This window comes from Ooceraea biroi, chromosome 9, assembly GCF_003672135.1.
Source record: "Ooceraea biroi isolate clonal line C1 chromosome 9, Obir_v5.4, whole genome shotgun sequence".
In the NCBI taxonomy this organism is placed as follows: Eukaryota; Metazoa; Arthropoda; class Insecta; order Hymenoptera; family Formicidae; genus Ooceraea; species Ooceraea biroi.
In genome coordinates, this window is record NC_039514.1 from 4,543,141 (window position 1) to 4,567,434 (window position 24,294).

Below are 24,294 nucleotides of genomic sequence, written 5' to 3' on the forward strand. Positions count from 1 at the left end.
CGATATGTGGCCGAGCGTTGTCATGCTGGAAAATTACTTTGTCGTGTCTTTTGGCGTATTCTGGTCGTTTTTCTTTCAATTCTCGGTTCAGCTGTACTAGTTGTTGTCGGTAACGGTCCCTAGTAATGGTTTCACCAGGTTTTAGCAGCTTATAATAGACCACACCCTTCTGATCCCACCAACTACAGAGTATTACTTTCGAACGATGGATATTCGGCTTTGCTGTTGATGTTGATGGGGATACTACGATTTCCGGAGCGCCAAGTTTTGACCATGGATTCTTCATCTACAGGTCATTACAAACAAAACTTAAAGAGTGGTGAAAGTGGCTATTTGGTTTAATTTGGGAGATATGGAGGTTTTTAGTTGGAATTTGAGAAATCAACAAAAACGCTTTTTTGCCAGTTGCAGACTATTTTCGCGTTATTCAGAACAATATAGGGTAAATATTGACAATAACGGAGCCCGCCCCGATGACCTTGACCTTGACATATATTATAGAGGTCCTCCTGAATGATCTTCAAAAAGTTTTAACCATCGCTCGTTGTTTATTAAAAAGTTATTTAAAAAAAGAACTTTAATGATTTTGCACGAATTTTCAACTGTCCACGCGAAACACGGACTTGAGTTTGACATATATTACAAGGTCATCTTCCTGAATAACTCGCACTAGGTTTCACCTGTCGCTCGTTGTTTGTTACAAAATTATTAACAAAAAAGTTTAATGACTAGAGCATAATTTTACGATACCATATACGTTTACGAAAAAGTATATTTGATGGAATTTTAGCTTTAAATCAGAAATAAGTTTGAGTTAGGTTATATTTTCCGAAACTGGAACCCCGGACACATACGATCGTTTTCAGCCCGCTTCGCGGGAGGGCGAGAGGTAGGGGCTTTACTCCTCTCCCCCGTCGGAGCCGGTGTAACAGATTTCACCGTACAGATTTTGATCACCTGGTTCACGGCACGGATCCCGTCGAAGGGGAGGGGCATCGCCCCTCCCCCCCCCCGCCCTCCCGCGAAGCGGGCTGAAAACGAGCGTATATGTCCGGGGCTCCAGTTTCGGAAAATATAACCTAACCAGATTAGGTTAGGTAAGGTTAGGTTAAATGACTTTCCTTCCTTCGTTCATATTCGTCGTTTATGTCTTTCAATATTCAAAATAACTACTATATTTTCGAAACTTCTTTTGTTAATAACTTTTTAATAACCAATGAGCGACGGCTAAAACCTTTTATAGTCTGCAACTAGCAAAAACGCGTTTTTGTCGTTTTTTCAAATTCCGACTAAAAACCTCCATATATCCTAAACTAAACCAGATAGCCACTTTCATCACTCTGTAAGTTTTATTTATAATGACCTGTAGATGAAGAGTCCACGGTTAAAACTTGGCGCTCTGGAAATCGTAGTCTTGTCATGTTGATGGTTGGCTAGGCTTGCACCATGATTTTCTGCGCTTGGGATTGTCGTAATGTATCCATTTTTCATCGCCAGTGACGATACGATGCAAAAAACTCTTCCTTTTTTGCCGTTGAAGCAACAATTCACACGTGAAAAAACACCTTTCGATGTCTCTTGGCTTCAATTCGTATGGTATCCAATTTCCTTGCTTTTGAACCATTCCCATCGACTTCAAACGTTTAGAGACGGCCATTTTGGTTGCATTTAACGCTTCTACCAATTCTTTAAGCCTTTGACATTGATCTTCATCCAGCAATGCCTTCAATTCTTTGTCTTCAAACTTTTTCGGTTGACCAGGGCGTTCTTTGTCTTCCAAATCAAAATCTCCACTTTTAAATCGTCTAAACCAGTACTCACAAGTTAAAATCGATGGAGCATAATCCGCATAAGCTTCGGACAGCAAACGAAGACTTTTAGCTGCCTATTTCTTCAAATGGAAACAAAACAGTAACGCTTCCCGCAAATTGTGTTTCGTTGGCACAAAACTCGACATATTGAATGCACTAAAACAATACGTTGTTTACACTTCGACCAAATGAAATATACTGATTCTTAAAGCCTAATGACCAGAGTTCGGACTTCGGTACCTCTATCCCCACTCGAGGCGCCTGAGCGCCGCGAGAGACAGTGCCGACTATGTCCGTGGGGCAGCCTATCGACAGATGAGACACCGTCGCGTATAGCAAAAACTAATTTTTATTTTTACATATGTAACAATGAGAAACAAAATATTGACTTATTAATTGTCGAACTTAAAATTTTGGCGTCTATCTGTCAAAATAGCTTTGTAACGTGAAAAGGTGCATTCTACATCAGACGAGACAATCAGTGCATATGTAAAAAGCTTTAATTGTTCCGATTGTAAAGATATGTTAATCTCTATTGTAAAGATATGTTAATCTCTATTTTCGGAAATAGAGAGTCAGATGTTAACGTATCTTTACAATACTATTACACAGCTATTACAAATAGCTGTGTAATAGTTACAAAGCTATTTTGACAGATAGACGCCAAAATTTTAAGTTCGACAATTTAAGTCAATATTTTGTTTCTCATTGTTACAAATGTAACAATAAAAATTAGTTTTTGCTATACGCGACGGTGTCTCATCTGCCGATAGGCTGCCCCACCGACATAGTCGGCACTGTCTCTCGCGGCGCTCGGGCGCCTCGAGTGGGGATAGCGGCACCGAAGTCCGAACTCTGCTAATGACAGGACTTTCATATGATTGGCTTCAGTATGGGCCGATGCCATCAGGCGCTCATTACGCCATCTCTTGTAAATCCTTTAAAATTAAGTTTAGTACTCAATAAAATCGTCCATCTGTTAGGCTATATTCATTCGCTTTTCTCTTTATGTAACTTTCTTATCAGACAATATCTTTTTCTTTCAATAAATTATAATATACAGGATGTTCCATTTTAATTATTATAATATACTGGGTGTCTACTTTTGATTATAATATATGTATGTATTTATTAAATGCTTCCCATCCGGGTTTGCATTGCCTTCCACCAGGGTACATCGCGGACCCTGTTCCGCTTACACTTTTCCGCGAGACTCACATCTCATCTTACACCCCTCTCCTTTTCCCTCACAATTGTTCATACCTCTATCCCTGGCCTTTGTGCGACCTCACAATATATCTAACCTATCTCCCTCCCTCCTGTCCTTTCCCTTCTTCTTTTCCACATGGCCCTCATTTATCTTCTTTCCTTCCTTGTCTCCATCTTCTCTTCTCCTTTCTGTCCACCTTCTTGTTTCTCTTTCTTTTCCTTCCTTCACCTTCCTCTTTTCCTTTTCCTGTAACATATTCTAATTATATCTTCCATTTAATCTCTCCCTTCTTCCCCCTCCTCTCCCTCTCTCTCTTCTCTTACCTCTCTCTCTCCCCCCTTCCCTTCTTCTTCCTCACCACATCCTGCTCCTTCACATCCCATACCCAATCTACCCCCTCTATCACTATCCTCCTGTTCTCCACCTTTATCTCCTTCCCCTTTACTCTCTCTACCTTCGCTCTCTCCAGCAACCTCCACCTTATCCTTCTCTCCTCCATCGTTAAATCCTCGTCTATTCCAATTCCCCATCTCCTCCACGCTTCCCCTCTTTTCTCCAACAGATTTTAACCAAACTTTTATCCCCCCTCCTCCTCATCTCCACTATCAATATCCACTTTCCTCCCTCACCCTTCCTTTCTTCCACCTCTCCTATCTTTATCTCTTTCCCTAACAACTCCTCCATCATTTCCTTCACTATTATCCTCCTCTCTCTCCTACTCGCTCCCTCTATTCCCCTCCATATTACCTTATTTTCCCTCCTCTCCCTTCTCCTCTCTCTCTCTCTCTCTCTCTCTCTCTCTCTCTCTCTCTTGGTTGATGGTGACGGTCGGCCATAATAGTGCTGACGTGTAAGGGTCACGTAGTGTGTGATGAGTGTGGAAACAAACACACCTATTGGATGTGTTACAAATCATGTCGGTCGGTATTATCGACATGGCTAGATATGCAGAGTACAAGTGCTCTGCATGTAAAAAAGAAATAAAGAACATCGTGCTTCAGTGCAGGAAATGTGTAAAACTGTTTTACCATCCAGGATGTGCAAGCAAACATCGAGTGTACAATAGGTGCCAGGAGTTGGTGAAATGCGAAGGTCCTTTCGAAGAATTAAAAATCGAGAGTGATAGAGATTAAATGAGGAGAGAGATAGCGGCAGGAAGTAATAGGGAGAGAATAGGATCCGTAGGGTCTGTGGGAGTAGCAGCAGATGCATCGGGGAGCTCGAGTAAGTCAACAACAACGATGGATATGAGAATCGATTGGATTGTGAAAACAATTAGAGAGATGAAGGATGAAATAACGGGTAAAAAGGAAATCAAGTCATTAATTATGGAAATAATTAGATGTGAATGTGAGGATATTAAAAAGGAACTAAAGCAAGTTATAATCGAACAGATGGGTAGAGTGAAGGAGGAGATACAAAACTGGAAGAGTGAAGGAGTAAATATATTAAATGAAACAGTGAAAACTGAATTGCAAAAGGGATTATGTCATACATCGGTGACAAATTCGGAAACAGGAGAGATAAAGAAAAGCTACAGTGGAGCTGCAAAAAACCAAAGAGAATCGGTATTAATTGTCAAACCAAAGAACGGAGAGAAGAATAATTTAAGTGAGAATACAAAAAAAATTGATATAGCGAAGTTAGGTGTCGGAATTACGAAAATGAAGAAGGTAGCAGGAGGAGCTGTCGTGATTGGATGTGAGAATAAGGATCAAGCGGAAAAGCTGAAGGACGAAGTTGCAAGGGATCTAGGGGATGAATATGAAGTGCAAGCACCAAGGAGGAGGAAAATGAAATTGAAGATATTTGATGTGGACAAGGAGGATTGCGAGGATGAACAGGGTTTCTGGGAAAAAATAAGAGATCAAAATGAACTGCGGATGAACTCCATTGAAAGGAAAATAATACATAAGGTGGTGAGAGCAAATTCGAAGAGGATGACGGTGGTGGCGGTGGTGAATGCGGAAACAAGAGAGAGATTTCTACAACTGGAAAAGTTAAAAATTGGTTGGAATATATGCAGAGTACAAGACTATGTAGGGATTTTAAGGTGTTTTAAGTGTTGTGGTTATTATCACTTTGCGAAAGATTGTTCAAAATTAAAAGAAATATGCGGAAAATGTGCAGATCAACATGCGACGAAAGATTGTAATAGCAAGACAAGAAAGTGCATTAATTGTGAGGAAAAAATTAGGGTTTATAATATTAAAAACTTAAAGACGGATCACTCGTCGTACGATAATAATTGTCCATGTCTAAGGAAAGAAATGAAAAAGCAAAGAGACAGAATTCAATGTAATTAGCAATTAACGGATGTAAATAGGAAAAGAGGCAAGTAATATGCTTAAATGCGCAGGGTTTCTTAATGCACAAGGATGAAATAGAGAATGTCTTGATAAGGAGATATAAACCTAGTATAATAGGATTTACAGAAACGCATGTAACGAAGAAAATAGAGGATCATGAATTAAACATCAGTGATTATGTATGCGTGCGAGGTGATTCAGAATCTAGCAGAACAGGAGGGGTACTGTTATATATAGATAGAAGAATTAAATTTGATATAATAGCGATAAAAAATTGTGAGAAGAAGTGGTGGATAATATCAGTTAAAATTAAGGATAAAGATTATATAGGTACAATTATGGTAGTTTACAATTCGCCAAATGGTAGTGAAAATGGCTTTATTGATTATATTGAAGAAGAATGCGTCAACAATATGCAGAATGATAACGTGATAATCATGGGAGATTTTAATATATTGGGTTGGCCAAAAAGTAATTGCGTTTTTTTTATATAAATAAAAGGCGAATTTTTCATGGGAAACAAAAACTTTATTAAACAATATATTGTCCATTTTGTTTGATTATCTTTTGCCATTTTTCAGACAACTTCATGATTCCGCGCTCAAAAAAGTTCTTATCTTTTTCAGCAGAAAACAATTCCAAGAACGATTTCATATCCTCATCAGCAGTAAAGGTTTTACCATTCAAGGCGTTTTGCAAAGAACGAAACAAATGATAATCTGATGGTGCCAGGTCTGGCGAATATGGTGGATGTGGTAACACATCCCATCCAAGCTGCAACAATTTTTCACGAGTGACCAAACTTGTACGTGGTCTAGCGTTATCATGGTGAAACACAACACCTTTGCGATTCACCAATTCTAGACGTTTCTGTTTGATAGCATCATTTAATTTATCCAGTTGACGACAGTATACGTCTGAATTAATGGTTTGATTCCTTGCAAGCAGCTCAAAATACACAATACCTTTAAAGTCCCACCAGACTGACAGCATAATCTTTCTTTGGTGAATATCTGCTTTTGAAGTGCTTTGAGCAGGTTCATCACGCTTGCTCCACGATCTTTTTCGTTTGACGTTGTTGTAGACGATCCATTTTTCGTCGCCTGTTATCATACGTTTCAAAAATCGATCATTTTCCTCACGTTTCAAAAGAGAATCGCAGATGTCAATACGCTTAGTGAGATGAATTTCTTTGAGCTCATGTGCTACCCAAATATCGAGCTTACTAATGTATCCAAGTCGTTTTAAATGGTTTTCAACACTCGATTTCGATATGTTAAGATTCTCAGCAATCTCTCGTGTCGTTAAACGCCGATTGGAATCGATCAGTGCCTTTATTTTGTCATCATGAATTTCGATTGGCGTTCCTGAGCGTGGTGCATCTTTCACATTAAAATCTCCAGATCGAAATTTAGTAAACCAATTTTGACACTGCCGCAGTTTTAAAGCATCTTCGCCATATACATCACATAACTTTTTATGAGCTTGCACAGCGTTTTTCCCTTTTCGGAAGTAATAAAACAAAATATGACGAAAATGTTCTTTTTGATTTTCCATTTTGAAATCGACGGCAAACAAACAATTGTTAACGAAATCGTGTACTTTCTTTTTCTAAAACAAGCTTGAACTGTGAGTTGTTAACCTACATAATGAATTTGCGGTTTAGAATGAAGTTAGTTACATTTCAAGATATGTATGTCCATCTATTGGAAAAAAACGCAATTACTTTTTGGCCAACCCAATAGATATGAAGGTAGATAAGTATATTCAGAGGAAGTTAATTAGAGTAATGAGTTCTATAGGATTGAAACAACTTATAAGAGAAGCAACAAGAATTGTAAGAAATTCTCAAACAATAATTGATTTAATCTTTTCTAATGTTGAAATGAATGTTGCAGTTTGGCATGAACCCAAGATTACGGATCATTCTGCAATAGTGTTATATTGGGATAGAAAGCTGGTAGCAAATGAGAACAAGTTAATTTCATACAGAGATTATAAGCGAATGGACATAAATAAATTTAAGGGAATGATAAGGAGCGGTTTAGATGCTATTGAAGGAGATAATATTAATATGTTAGCAAACTCTGTAGTAAAAATCATTATCAATTGTCTTGATGTAACTGCACCTCAAAAACCAATTTTGTTAAGGAAATGGCAGGGAAAGCAATGGTATTGTGAAGACGTATATCAAGCAATAAGGCAAAGGGATGAAGCACATAGGGTGGCTCGTGTGAGTGGTAATGGGGAGGATTGGAAGATATTTCAACAGCTAAGAAACAAGGTTGTAGATGTATGTAGGAAAACGAAAAGAAGATATATGGAAGAAAAACTAGATAAAAATAAAAAGGATCTGAAACAAATGTGGAGAGTATTAAAAGAATTAGTGAAAGGTAAAGTAACCGATAAGGAATATATGGAAGTGCAATTAGGAAATAGAATTATTAAGGGGATGGAGGAAATGGCTGATAAATTTAATCATTATTGCATAGATAGTATTAAAGTATTTACAAATATGGATGATGGAGAATGCAGTATAAAAGATAGGAACTACAACGATAGTGTTTTTGAAACATTTGCTCAAATCGAAACGGAGCATTTAGTAAAAATAGTAAGAAATTTAGAAAACAAGGCGGGTACAGAAGAAGGCATAACTGTTGAAATAATGAAACATGTAGTCGAAGTAGCAGCAGGAAAGATATGTCATGTATTTAATAAGTCTTTTGAAGAAGGAATGTTCCCCAAGGAATGGAAAGAAGGAACGAATAGAATTGAGGAATTCAGGCCGGTAAATAAATTGCCAGTTTATGAAAACATTTTGGAGAAAGTAGTGCACGAGCAAGTAGTTGAGTTCTTAGAAAATAACGAGATGATTAGTGAATGTCAGTCGGGTTTTAGAAAGAAACATTCATGCGAAACTGCTTTGCAGTGGGTAGTTTCAGAGTGGAAAAGAGCAATAGGGGATGGAATGATGATAGGAGTGGTATTTTTGGACCTAAGAAGGGCGTTTGAAATAGTTGACAGGGAAATATTGATAAAAAAATTGCAATGGTTTGGAATAAAGGGAGCAGTATTAAGTTGGTTTAAAAGTTATTTAGAGAATAGAACACAAAGAGTAAAATTTAATGGGATCTTGTCACCTTCCATTATTATAGATTTAGGGGTTCCGCAGGGAACTGTTTTGGGAACGTTGCTATTTTTAATATATATAAATGATATTACAGAGATGATTAATAGTAAATGTAGAATAAGATTGTTTGCGGATGATGCTCTGATTTATACGATAGGACATTCAAGTATGGAAATTAATGATAATTTAAATGAGCAAATGGTAAAAATAGAAGAATGGTTAATGATAAATAGGCTGTGTGTAAACATTGATAAGACGAAGGTTATGTTGATAAGAGGGGTGAGAAGGAAGGCAATGGAGGATTGTATAAAGGTCAGATTGCAAAATAGGATATTGGAGGTAGTGAGTGAAATTAAATATCTGGGTATAATAATTGATAGCAATTTGAATTTCTCGAAACACGTTGATTATATTAGTAAAAAGGTAGGAGCGAAATTGAGTATTATGAGAAGAGTAGGGATGGATATATCAGCGAACATGAGATGTATAATATATAGAGCCATAATTGCCCCAATATTCGATTATTGTGCATCTATTTTGGTGAGTGTAAGTAAAACGAATATGCAACACTTACAGAAATTGTAAAATCAGAGTATGAGAATTATACTCAGATGTAACAAAAGAGTTAGAATTATGGACATGTTAGAAGCGTTATACTTTATGTCAATTAAGGAAAGAATTGAATATAGTGTTTGCATATTAGTGTATAAAATGGTAAATGGTTTATGTCCAAAATACTTACAGGACAAAATAAAAGTAGTGCAAAATGAAGACGGAATAGGTACAAGGCAAAGAGGTAATTTATATATTGAAAAGTGTAAGACTAGAGAGGAACAGAAAGGATTATTACACGATGGGCTGAAAATGTATAATGATTTACCGATAGAGTTAAGAAGTGAGGAAAGACTGAAAAGTTTCAGAAAATTGCCGGCGGATCATATTAAAGGAAGGGGAAGGGAAGCAAATGTATATTAGTATTGAGAGTATTTTATATACAAGTGATAAGTAAGGAGGAACTATTATGTATGATTTATTATGTAGCTAATGCAGCTAATAAATGTCTTTCATCTCTCTCTTTCTCCCTCTCTCCCTCTCTCTCCCTCTCTCTCTTCTAACCTCTTCCCTATTTTCTCTCTCTCTTCTTTTCTCCTCACTCTTTTCCACCTCTCTCCACCACTCCTCCTCCCCATCGCCCACCGCTTCTCCCTCTCCTATCACCTCCTCCATCTCTTCCCTTTCCTCACTATTTTCCACTCCACTCTCCTCTCCCCTTCCTCCTACTCTCCTTTCCTCTTCTGCCCTTTCCACGTCTTCACCCTTCTTCTCCATCTCTTCCTTCTGCTTGACTTCTCCTTTACCTCTCCGTCTCATCTCCTCACTTCCGTCCTGATTCCCTCCATTCCTTCTAACCTCTCTTCCTTTCCTTCCTCCGGTTCCGTTTTTTCTTCTTCTCTTTCCTTCATCCCTTCCAGCATCACCATCATCTTTCCCATCATCTCCTTCATTTCTTCTCTGATCCTTTCTGCTCCTTCCATTTTCCTTTCACTTTTACACCTTTCTCTTCTCTCACTCTCCTCTCTGCTAATGATTCCTCGGCCACGTGTCTACCATTGATCATGCTTTCGATTTCAAACCTCGATCCTATCTTCCTGTCGCCCTCTTCCGAGTTCTGTTCCTACTACCTGTCTTCCCTTTTACCTACTGTCCTTCCTCGTGCTCCTCCTTTCTTACGTAATCATTTCCCTCCTTCTAACCTCTCTTTCCTCTGTTCTCATAACTCTCTTCCACTCTTACTCCTCTCTTTCGTCTCCTCCAAGTCTCCTCTCCCCTCCACTCTTTCTTTCCGTTTCTCTCATATCCTTCTGCACCCATCACCTTATCTTCCCGATCTCCCCTTTCTTTCGGAGCACAACTGGATACCTCTCACTTCATTCTGCTCTTTCTCCTCTCTTTTCTTCTTCTCTATATTTCCTGTCTCCTCCGCCCTTTCTCTTTCCTTTCACTACTTTTCTTCTTCCCCTGACACCTTATCTTTCCTATTTCCCCTTTTCTTTCGGAGCGCTATTCCACACTTCCCACCTCACCATCCGCCATTTTTCCTCGTCCTGATTATAATATATAAGATGCCTCATTTTAATTGATCACCCTCTTTATTTGTAAGTCTAGAAAAATTTGAAATAAAAAATTAAAATTTATTTATTCCGAAGAATAAAATGTGAAAATAAAATTGTCCATCTGTTAGGCTATAATTAATTCGCTTTTCTCTTTTAACTTCCTTATCAGTCAATATTTTTTTCTTTTAATAAATTATAATATATAGGGTCCCATTTTAATTGACCATTCCCAAAAACTTTTATTTGTGATTCTAGAAATATTTGAAATAAAATTAATTAAAATGTATTTATTCTGATAAAATACGACAGGGATGGCGGTAAACTCTTTCTTGGTAAATATATTGACTTGTGTGCATAAATGCAATCAATATATATTATGCAACATTATATATTATGGACGTGCAGGTTAATAATTTTAAAAAACTTGGGTGATAGTACTTTCATCTCCTCATATATTATAAAAAAGAATAAGATATTTCACACTACAAAATGTGTAAAACACAACGAAATTACCTTTTTACAAAATGATACAAAAAATCGCCAAGTATACGCGCCCGAAGAATGCGTTCAAAAAAGAACTCTACAAAACTGATAATGATATCAAGAAAATGCGCCAACTATGAAAATGGATATTTATGCAAATCAGAGAATTTATTATTTTATTATTATCTATACTACATATAGACATAATAGACATATGCATATATACGTACATGATGTCGACTATGAATGCAGAAGAATATTTCAATACAAATAAGTATTTTTTCAACCTGCTTAGCGCTATTAAATCGAACCAATATGTTAATTGCCTCATTCTTTCTTTCTCTTTTGTGGGTACGTGCGCGCGCGCGTGTGTATGACATTAGAATTAAGTATAGAATAACTTTAACTAAATTTGTAACATATATTTTATATGTTTCAGCGAATTTTGTTATGTAATTTAGAGTGTAAGGAAATTATATTATAATCTTTAGATTATAAAGAATTAAATACTAAGGCAATTAGCATATTGATTCGGTTTAGCAACACGAAGCATTTTGAAAAAGTACTTATTTGTATTGAAATAATTCTTCTACATTCATAGTCGATATCATGTATACAGGGTGTCCCAGTAACTTTGTCCACCTGAAAAATTTTCATTATTTTTAGAGATACGAGAATATTTTAATTACAAAAGTTGTATGATATGAAGGGAGCTATAATATAATGGTAACAATTTTTTTGTGAGTGGCGGCATTTCGGACATTTCAAGGTCACCTCCTTTTTTTTAAATGGAATGCTATATTTTTTTATCCTTACTGCAGTAACGGATGTTTAAACGATTTCAATGACCTACAGTACAACGTCATTTGACATTAAATAAAGGAGTAAAACAATGATTCTTACGTCATAATAGGTGCTCGAATTGATGTCCATTTACATCCATGCAACATTGCAGTCTTCGAATTCCTGAAGCACGCACATTTTTAAATATTTCTGGACTAATTCCAGCACATGCTGTAGTAATTCACTCCTTCGTATTTTCCGGTGTGGTTGGCTTTTCTTGGTATACAATAATAAAAAATATAAATCGTAAATTCGAGGAAATAGCATTACTAAGACAGTTTAGACTGTTTATACACATTTGAATTAAGATCTTCAATTTCTACTTAGTATCAATAGATCCTTTAGAAGGTGATCATTTCGTTCAGTTTAGTTCCTGTGATTTTAATAATAAGTTCTTGTAAAAATGAAATTTTCATTTACTGAGCAAGTAGACATGCTCCTCGTTTATGGAAAAGCTCAGCAATAAGGGCACAAACATTGCTGAACGGTATTCAAATCATATACATCCCTCACACCGTATGTTCCAGCGATTGTGTCAGAAATTAAGAGAAACCGGAAGCTTGATTACACGAACATCTGAACGTCGAAAAATAGTGTGTCAGGCAACGAAATCGGTGTGCTTGCCATGGTTCATGCTAATCAGATTAGTTTACAGCAGATAGAACGTGAATGTGGGATTAGTAGAAGTAACGCATTATGAATTCTTGCCCAACATAAATTCCATCCGTACTACATGTGCCGACCTGTGTGAAGCTAGCCTCCCAATATTGAAAAAGTTAAAATTTTCTTTTTGCATATGTTTGCCCATCGTTTGCCCATGAATGCCCGGTTGGAATTTTCGTTTGCCCCCCCTCTGGTTCAAAAGTTATAGGCAAATCAATTTTACGGGGGTCAACTTCACACTAGTCCCCCAATATTGAAAAACTCAAAATTTTCTTTTTGTATACGTTTGCCCATCATTTGCCCACGAATGCCCCATGAAAATTTTCGTTTGCCCCCCTATCGTTCAAAAGTTATACACACGATTGAATTTGGGGAAGGGATAATTTTCACACTGGTGCAAAATCGGTTGCTCATTTACAATAGAGTCATGAATCATCAAAGTTTATGATACCGCCTGCATTAGCTTTACCCAAGGTGTACAACGTGGATGTTGCGCGTCGGATTTATACCTCTTTGTGTGTGTGTGCGTATGCGCGTGGGTGCGCGCGCGCGCGCGTGTGTGATGTGTGTGTGCGCGTTCGTAGCATTAGTTGTAATGTCAGCCGGCTTGCCTGGCTGACTAGTCACATGACAGTCTACGACACTATCATTAACAATCTTTCCGCTCTCTTTATTTTCCTTGAAAATATAAAAGTACGGAAAATTTTGAAGCTCTCTCGTATGTATAGTGTGTGACTGTTAAGCAAGTATCTCTTTCGTTTTAATTCGAAACTTTAACATATCCTATAATTGCTGGTCGAACAAGCGTGCTTGATAGGGATCCATTTGGAATTATATCTGCTTTAAATTTCAGGTCATTATGCTATTTCCATGATCCAGTTACTGTCTTACAAAAAGCAGTATAATGGCCAATACCGTTTTCGATTTTGGGTGGAATAAAATGTATGATGCCGATTAAAACATATTTACAATTTTTTATCATAATGGAATGCGGTATTTCAGATAAAGATATTTCAGACAATGTATGTGGAAATCCGAGATCTATTTGATGCATACTGATAAAAGGATGTTCTGTATCAATTAACAGGTGTGGGCCCGGTTCTCTCGATTCACATCCATAACCTTTGCAAGAATTACAGTAAATTTTCTTGTTTATTGTTGAAAAATATTTCTTAAGACTTTTCTCTAAACCAGTTTTCAATCCTTCGGTCAATATCGGTTGTGAATCAATTAGTACAACTGGTTTATTAATCTTAGAGCTAGTTTTACATTTTTTGCAGTTAAACTCGTTAATTGTACTTGGTATACCATGTAATAACTTTAAGATTAAATTTGATATATTGTATGAACAATCAAGTGTGCCTACTAGGGGTTTATCAAGAACTTTAGACAAACAAAGTGCTCTTTTGATATACCATTTGCTTGTAATGTTGATTGCATAGTCAATAACTAAATGAAAAACTTTGAAATCGGAAAATTCTGTTTGCACCTGTTTTTGATATACAATATAATTCGAGTACCCATTGGCAATAAGTGAATCTGTACAAGCTCCCGCAGGAACCTGAGCTCGGTGAGAATAAATATCGGACGGACCGGCGTGTCGAGAAATAATGAATCGGGAAAGATAATAATCATACAATGTATTTAGTAATTACATATGCAAATCGGTATATTAAGACGGAATAGAATCATTAAATGCTGAAGAGATCGAAAGTTAACCAATCGTAATATAAAAGAATAAGTAAGTGTTCGATAGAACCGTTGAAAGATAAATAAACGCAATATAGTAAATGTATCTGAACGCAACGACCAAACAATAAACGACTTCTCTGAAGCGGTTAGCGGCTCGAGTACAATCAACAAAGAAATGTCGCAATAGTTTGAAGAATCACATATAAATCGTAACTCATATAAATCACATTAAACATATAAACCACATGAAGCATATAAACAACATAAATCAGATAATTCGCATAAGAAACATATCATATCAGTCTTATAAATTACGTGAATAACATATATCATAGAAAACATGTATCGGACGGATAATCAGCGAACGAGATAGTGTGCGTTATGAACGATACTCGAGAAAGTTCTGCGTATAAAGATGGCCACGGTTCTGCGTCGTAGACGCCGTTCGAGAAGGTACCGAATCAGTTAGTCGCGATCCTTTTTTGTAAGATACGGAAAGGAAATAGAAAAACAATTATACGTAACGTACGAATGGACTAAAACCGAGATGATCACTTTTCTGTAGTATATGGAGAGAACCAGTAAAAAGAGTCACTTGCCCGTAGTATACGGGAAGACAAAGCACGTTATGGTCAGTTCCCCGTAGTATGCGGAGAAACCCGGTATAATGATTCTGACGAGTCCGTGGATCAATCTCTCAGCTCAAAATCGATACCACAGCCTGAGAGATGAACTTGAATAACGATCGTTGGACGAAATAAAGCTCGGTCAGAACCGGATTACTTATCTTTGTGATCCGCTGCAATGGCGTCATCGATCCGCAGGATCGATGGAAGAAATGGCTCAACCCTCTTTGTTCTTTCGCGAGGCGATCTTTGGTTGGTTAAAAGATCTCTTACGTCTCGTGCGGATAGAACGTTCGCCTTAGGATGCCTCATGGGTTCGGTTGCCCTTGACTCACACTGTGACACACTCAGAGAGTAAACGCGACATATATATACTCGAAGCGAGCTCACACGGATATGCGTACCACCAAGCAATTCGCGGCACCGTTCGATCTTAGATTGTAATGAGATGAGCGCGCCGGCGGGGAATCCCGTGGTCTCCACGGGCGCCAGCGCCACCGTTCGTCGTGCGTAACGCCACCGCGTATATGTCATGTCGATAACGCAGAGTCGTATTTATATTTTTCCATGTCCATGACTCTCTTGCCTGAACAGAATCGAATAGACAGGTATTCATAACTTGACCTTTGTCTTTTCTATCTTTACAGGAGGAAGTAAATTTCCATTTTGTATTATCATATCCTCCCGTTTGCGTAAAGAACGATTATGTATTAAAGTAACATTTGGACAAGCCTGTAAATATTTTCCTCTTTTAGACGGAGTACTTTTGTCATGCTCACTATTCTGTAACTTTCTTTTATTCTGTCCGCGCCAGTTTTCTTCTTCCTGTAAATGTTGCTCTGAAAATTCTGAAGTTTCACTCATATTTTCTGATAATTCGATCATTTTTGTAACAGAAGTAGGACAGTCTGAACTTTCGGCGGCTTTGGATGTTTCTGATAAAATATCACGTGTATTTAAAGTTGCATTATAAGCAGCACGTTGAATTTTACATGTAGCTATAATCGAACGAATATGTTTTATAATGAATTTATCTATTCTAAGAGGTTTACTATCGTCACACAGTACAATATTTTTGATTTCATTGAAATATGATTCAGATCTCGCTGAAGATGCTGTAATATAATTTGTCTTGCTAAATTTAGACATTACGTTTGTCCACAAAACATAATAACGGCACAATCGCATGAAATATTTTGCGAATTCTGGAGCGTAATAGGGATTGGGTCGCATTAAAGCTCCTGAGTACTCACCGCGGCCATGTTGAATTATGACGTCAGAAGCGAGAAATGACACGCTGAGAATTCTTGCGTGCCATTTTCTAATAAAAAGATATTTTGATAAAAAAAAACACTACAGATCGCTTCAGCACACTTGTAAAATATACTGAAAACTAAGCTTTTCTGTTAACAATCAATCAATAGTCGTAAAATGACTGTGATATGAGAATTGGTTATGTGGAATGACTGCGCATGTGCAAGACTATTTTCATATTACAGGCATTTTACGACTGTAGATTGACTGTTAACAGAAAAGCTTAGTTTTCGGTATATTTTACAAGTGTGCTGAAGCGATCTGTAGTGTTTTTTTATCAAAATATCTTTTTATTAGAAAATGGCACGCAAGAATTCTCAGCGTGTCATTTCTCGCTTCTGACGTCATAATTCAACATGGCCGCGGTAAGTACTCAGGAGCCTTAATGTCCGTGTTTTTTCAGCTATTGATTTAGCGTTATCGTATAGTTGTGTTAATTTTGTTAATTGTGGATAATCGTAATCAAAATTCTCCTCGAGATCTTCAATGGATTCTACAAAGGCATTTACTTCGGCGCATTACTTGGCAATTTTTTGTATCATTTTGTAAAAAGGTAATTTCGTTGTGATTTTACACATTTTGTAGTGTGAACTATCTTATTCCTTTTTACAATATATGAGGAGATGAAAGTACTGTCACTCAAGTTTTTTAAAATTATTAACCTGCACGTCCAATATATAATGTTACATAATATATATTGTAGGATTTAGAATCACCAAGAGAATAACAACTTAATAATCAAATATATTTACTGGACTTGTTTCTCTTACAACGTGCACAAGACTCTCGTTCGTAAAATTCTAATCGCACGCCGCCTCGCGTTCGTGCCGCTAAACTAAAAAGTAACACTACTAGTGCCGCGGTGATACTGGCGACCAGTACCGTAACTAGGCAGGTGCAACAAGTGCACAGGCACAGGGCCCAGAACGAAGGGGGGGGCCCTGAAATAGAACTGACAAAGAATTCTTAAATATAATTTCACATTTTTTAAGTTTGAATTTAGCAAATTTTAAATTTATTTAATAGTTTAGTGATTAGTCATTGTGTCGATTAATCCCAGGACGTCGTCGACGCACTTTGATCACCAACATCTGAATGACTGAATCGCCACAGATTATAAACTACATACAGATTGTTAACAAAACTTCTAGTGACGTCATGTTTTAGTTTCTGACAAATCGGCTGCAGATCTCGCTATTAAGTATAACAAAGATTTAAATGTGTATGAATTTACAAATGAAATTGAAAGCTTTAAGTTTGAAGCATCGACATTAATACAAAACCTTAAAACTGCAACTCCAATTGATTTTACAGGCTCTTCACGACTTTAGATTAATTGAGTCATATCCAAATATCAACGTTGCTCTCCGAATATTTCTCACTCTTCCCGTTTCTATTGCTTCATGTGAGAGAAGTTTTAGCAAATTAAAATTAATAAAAAATTATTTACGATCAACTATGGGACAAGAACGATTATCCAGTCTTTCCATACTGTCAATTGAATATAATATCGTTAAAGATATTAATTATGATGATGTAATCGATGAATTTACTGAAATGAAAGCCAGAAAAGTGCAATTACATTAAATATTTTTATTAATAACTATATGTGATTTGTTTTATTATTATTTTATTATTTCTCCCCCCCAAAAAAATAAGGACCCAAAAATAAAACCTTACACAGGGCACATGAAAAGTTAGTTACGGCACTGCTAGCGACGCCGCTCTCTTTAAACGATTGACAAATTAACTCCTACAATATTGATTGCATTTATGCACACAAGTCAATATATTCACCAAGAAAGAGTTTACCACCATCCCCGTCGTATTTTATCAGAATAAATATATTTTAATTTATCATTTCAAATATTTCTAGAATCACAAATAAAAGTTTTTGGGGATGGTCAATTAAAATGGGATCCTATATATTATAATTTATTAAAAGAAAAAAATATTGACTAATAAGGAAGTTAAAAGAGAAAAGTGAATTAATTATAACCTAACAGATGGACAATTTTATTTTCACATTTTATTCTTCGGAATAAATAAATTTTAATTTTTTATTTCAAATTTTTCTAGAATTACAAATAAAGAAGGTGATCAATTAAAATGGGGCATCTTATATATTATAATCAAAAGTAGACACCCAGTATATTATAATAATTAAAATGGAACATCCTGTATATTATAATTTATTGAAAGAAAAAGATATTGTCTGATAAGAAAGTTACATAAAGAGAAAAGCGAATTAATATAGCCTAACAGATGGACGATTTTATTTTTCAAATTGTATATTATACTTTATATATTATATTATATATAGGGTGTCCGATAAGTAACTTCTATCCCGAAAGAGAGTGGTAGATTGGGTCCAACTAAAAAGAAAAGTCGTATATCATTTTCTAAAATTCGCAATAATAACCCAGTTATTAACGGATTAATATTAACATATAAGAGCGCGAGAAGCGAGAGGCCGGACTCAGTAGGTATTTACTTCTTAGATCTCCTAGCGACGACGGACGCGTCCGACAGCGAGAGGCGGATTAACGCGGCGGCGAGCGGTGAGGGGCGAGCGGCGAACGGCGAGCGGCGAGCGATGCATGACATAATAATACTGCGCCGAAAAAAGTGTCCTTTCGGTGACAGCAAGATGATGTGCTATCTTTTCCACACCACCTTGCGGTAGATAGCTTGGTGCGTTTTTTTATAGTGGTTTCCCCGGTAGGCCTAATCCACTCTCGTTATTAATGATCATTAATGTAAAAGTTGCTCAAAATGTCTTCCTCCTACTTGTACACAAAATTCGGCCCTTCGAACAATGTCGCGCGTTGCACGGTGCGCCATATCGGGCGTAATAGTACCGAAGGCCTCAAGAATAGAATTACGTACTTTGTTCTTTGCATCGTTACGCTGCTGTTCAATAAACCTCTTTACATGTCCCTATACAAAAAAATCTAAAACATTTAAATCTGGCGACCGTGCCGGCCAGATGATGGGGCCACCACAACCCATCCACCTGTCTGGATAACGCGCATTTAATGTGTCGCGTACTTCCCGACAAAAGTGAACCGGAGCTCCGTCGTGCTGAAAAATCAGCTGTGTCCGTACGCGAAGGGGCACATTCGCGAGGAGCACTGGCAATTCATTTTCTAAAAACTGTCTATAAATCGCGCCAGTTAAACGCGGCGGCAGGAAATACGGTCCGATCTGGAAACGAAATGTTTTCTTATGAACATGTTTCACTTTTGTAGAGGAAAAAAAGTTTTTTTTATTCACACTTACCACTTGATTTCCTATTATTCCTGCCCATACATTTATGGACCAACGATATTGAAAAGCGCCTTCGCGGATGACGCCTGGGTTTTCTTCAGCCCAATGTACAAAGTTGCGTGAATTTAATATGCCGTTCGGTGTAAACGTTGCTTCGTCAGTTCATAAAATTGTATCAGGCAAATTTAAGTTCCGTCGGCATTGCGCGAGAAATTCTGTACATGTTTTTCCGGCGGTTATTATATTCTCAAATTACCATAAATATAGAAAGTGGATTACAATACCTTCACAAAAATTTATCCGTTGTTGTAGGTCTCTCGGCAAAAATTGTTGTACACGTTGAAAATGGTATGGACGCAATAGATTTGTACGTAAAGTACAATGCACCTCATACCGTGTAAGACTGAATGCGCGGGCCACACGACGCACACTGTTTCTGGGGTTTGCATAAAATGCGTCGAGTATTCGTTCCTCGTTTTCTACCCGACGACGCACTGGTGCACCAACATTGTTACAATGCACAAGACACCCAGTCTCACGCAACTTTTGCACAACACTCAAAATCGTATGATACGATGGATGTGTACGCCTAGGAAATCGTTCTGCGTATATTCGAGATGCAGCTTTTGCATTTTCACCCGCTAGCCCGTACGCAACTATCATATCGGTGTATTCTACACACGAAAATCGCATTGTTAACTTTGTATTTGCTACCATGCGAACACGAAAGCCATACGAAAGCGACTGTACGAAAGAACATCGTGCACGAATATAATAGACAAAAACAATTGATTGTTGACAAAAGAGAAACGTCTTAGCACGATGTTCGCTCTCCTCAAAACAAAAACTGATCGTCCTCGCCTTCGCTCTCGATAATGATACCAACCAAAAACCATACACCAACATCGTTCCTTACCAACTAAATATTCTTTTGCATAACATATTCCTTACACAAAGTCACTTTTTTTCACCTCATAGATTCAGTACGATGAAAGGCGAGTTCATTTTTCACGGTTTTGCATCCAGGTATGTGTGTGCTATCTGACCTATTTCACTGTCAGCATCAATTTTACGTACAAACATAATTATATTATGATGTTCATGATTTTCCAATATAATATCCACGATTTTCACGAGTTGTATAGTACTGCACAAAATACCCACAAATACGAATTTCTATGTTTAAACAAGATAACGACCACGTTGAACATGTCCGTTTAGGCTGAAAACAGCTTAATTAGTGTTTTATGTATTAAGAAATTGTTTCTGATAATTTACAATAAAATTCAGAGAGGGCCGAAATCATGGCTTATCGGGCCTCCTCCTTTTCGCGGAGTTACGCTTATTTGAAATATGCGAAATTTTTACATGAATGTACGTGTTGCGATAATTTTGTTGACGAGTGTATATACAGTGTGTCCCAGACCACTCGTACACCCCTTTTAAAATGAAAGTAAGAGGCTTTTATCAAACCTCGCGAACATTTTTTAAGTAAATCGGGTACGCTCTATCGAATGGTGATATTTTCAACTTTTGATTCCGATCGGAAATACGCCATCCGGACCGGAAGTTGAATGTTTTGAGGGGAACATGGTACTTTTTATTACAGATTCGAAAGTACGTGATTGTACGTGAAAAAATAAGAAACTTTTGTATCAAACATTTTTTCTGAAAGTGCCTCTGTCAACCTTAAAATTGACCTTGAAAGTAAATGTAATGAAATAATGAACTTCAACTTTCACGGCTACTTCTCGTCAATCATTTTCACGGCTACTTCTCATCAGTCGTTTTCACGGCTACTTCTCATCAGTTGAATATCGGATTAATTTAAAATATTTACTATTCTTGATAACGAAGTTTTCATAAAGATCCATCTAGCCATGTCCTATTCGAATATGGAAGCATATGATATGCTGCTAATTTTGGGTGAGTGTAGAGGTTCATTCTCTGCAGCTGAAATATTATGGCGACAGCGTTATTCTGATCGAACACCTCATTCACACAACGTTTTTTCACATTTGGCTAAACGAATACAAAACGAAGGTGTCATTCAGCCTCACCATAACAAGGATAGACAGATCCACCGTCCAATTAGGGATGAAAGAGCGGCGGAAATTCTTGAATCGGCAGAATTAAATCCTCGTGATTCCTTAAGACGCCGAGAAAGAAATTCTGGTGTTAGTTGTACCAGTATCTGGCGCATTTTCAGACAAAACAAGTTTCACCCTTACAGAATGTCTCTTTATCAAGCATTGAATAACAATGATTTTTATCAGAGACTTGCATTTTGCAACTGGATAAGACAACAACCACCTGATTTTCATCACAAAATTTTGTTTTGTGATGAATGCACATTTAAAAGTGTTGGATCTGTCAATACTTGGAACTGTCGTCATTGGTCACAGGTTAATCCTCACTGGTTGAGAGAAATAGACCATCAACATGTAGGGAAAATCAATGTTTGGTGCGGAAATATTGGAAATCGCATCATAGGTTCTATTTTCTTTCAAGAAACTCTAAATGCTGATAGATACTCAGCCTTGATAGAGACAGATCTTCCTGTCTTGTTAGAAACTCTTCCTCTGTGATTGCGCCTGAACATGTGGTTCCAACAAGATGGATGTCCATCGCATACAACGAGTTGCCCGTACAGTATTAAATACTATGTTTCCCAACAACAAGCGGATTGACAAATATGGTCCGATCACTTATCCACTCCGATCGCCGGACCTCACTATCCTTGATTATTATTTATGGGGAAAGGTAAAAGATTTGGTGTACCATGAACGTCCAACTACAAGAGATGATATGATTCATAGGATAAGTGAAGCAATTCGATCCTTAGGCGATGATGAGATTCTTCGAGCAACCAATTTCTTCCAAAATAGAATAGATGCTTGCATCGCAGCAAACGGTGCTCACTTTGAATATTTTGTTTGAACATACACCTCAGTCACTCAGATACGTGTGTGCGAACGTTCATAAGGTACCGTACATGCAAGCACATACACATCCTTGTCATTAGTTATGCCACAGGAACACTTAAAGTTCATTATTTCATCACATTTACTTTCAAGGTCAATTTTAAAGTTGACAGAGGCACTTTCAGAAAAAACGTTTGATACAAAAGTTTCTTATTTTTTCACGTACAATCACGTACTTTCGAATCTGTAATAAAAAGTACCATGTTCCCCTCAAAACATTCAACTTCCAGTTCAGATGGCGTATTTCCGGTCGGAATCAAAAGTTGACAATATCATCATTCGATAGAGCGTATCCGATTTACTTAAAAAATGTTCGCGAGTTTTGATAAAAACCATTTATTTTTATTTTTAAAGGGATGTACGGGTGGTCTGGGACACCCTGTATACGTATAGTTCTGAGTTCAAGTTTTCATCAAGATAAAAATACAATTGATGGACATTATACGTGTATTTTTTATCTTTGTAAGTTTTTTTTAGAGGGATTATAAAATTATAATATACAGAGTATAATTCTTCACGCTCCGACAATTCGTTAGCCATTTTTAGTCAAATCGATTAATTTTTAATTTATTAATTTATGAATTAAAAAACAAAAGTCCTTGGCAGAAGCAGAGAGTGGTCTATTCTGGACACTATCACCTTACCTGCATGATTATGTGCGAGAAAATAACACCATACATCCCATCGAAGTATCGATATAGTAGGAAAGGACCAAGGGAAGGGGAGAAGAGGGAAATTGGATCATTGCGCTCTGAATATTTTTATTACATTTTGTAAGACATAATGTCTCGTATTATTATTACATCGTAAAATATTGACTGTATTTAGTTTTTCCAAGGAAGTCATATCCTTTTATTCCAATACCTCGATGATCATATCGTTTATTCTCTTATGATTGCTCAGTGTTGCAATGTTCGTTTTACACTGAATTTTTTGTAATCACATTGCTGTGTTTCGGCTGCAACAACAGTAGACTTTTTTATGAGAAAGTTATCTCTTGCGAATATCTTTTAATTTGCTTCGTTTAGCACGAGCGTCTCATATGCGTCACGATCGTCACGAATACGGACAGATATGTTAATGTTAACGCTGTTATTAACAAATTATGTTCTTTGGCATTAACGAATGTGTTTTCAAAATTTCTTTTGTTAATAATTTTTCAATGATCAATGAGCGCCAACTAAAACCTTTTGAAGAATACTCAAGGCAATGTCCTTGACATATCGCAAGATCAAGATGATTGAAGCAAGGTCTCTTACGGAATAATTACCCAAACTTCTTTTGTTTATAACTGTTGTATACACAATTAGCGATGGCTAAAATCTTTTGAATGTTTCTCACAAGGGCAGGACCAAGTTATGTCCTCTCAGATTTTGCCGAGCTTGACATATGTTTTAGTTATGCCTTCCTATTATTGAATAGTGAAGTGACTCGACGCAACGCTCAACTAATCCAAAACATTGTGAACCAGCTGAAGAATCCAAAAATTTCGATGCAGATAGCGAAAAAAATGAAAACTAACAAATAAACCTTCATTTTCATTAATCGATCTTTTATGTAAAATATTTATTGTCACAAATTTATGCAAATAACAACACAAAATTATTATTTCATAAAAAATTTAAAAACGAGTTTTGTTTTTGATGATAAGATCTATGAACAGATTTTTGGCACCCCTATGGGATCATCTCTGTCACCGAGTCTTGCAGATATTGTTATGGATGATTTTGAGACATATTGCTTAGAATTATTGGGGTTTAACTATACTTTATTTTACAGATACGTAGACGATATTATTATGATTTTACCAAAAGAAAAAATAAATGATACACTTAGTATTTTTAA

At 36.8% G+C, this 24,294-nt stretch overlaps 2 protein-coding genes across 6 annotated transcripts in view; both read left to right on the top strand.

The window, feature by feature from the left end:
- Positions 1-24,294, top strand: part of LOC105279114 — a 164,577-nt gene that overhangs the window by 135,535 nt on the left and 4,748 nt on the right. The gene's annotated exons all lie outside the window — the stretch shown is intronic.
- Positions 3,778-5,805, top strand: LOC113562520. Its single transcript, XM_026972199.1, has one exon. The coding sequence runs from the start codon at positions 4,155-4,157 to the stop codon at positions 5,325-5,327; it is 1,173 nt and encodes a 390-aa protein (XP_026828000.1). The 5' UTR covers positions 3,778-4,154; the 3' UTR covers positions 5,328-5,805.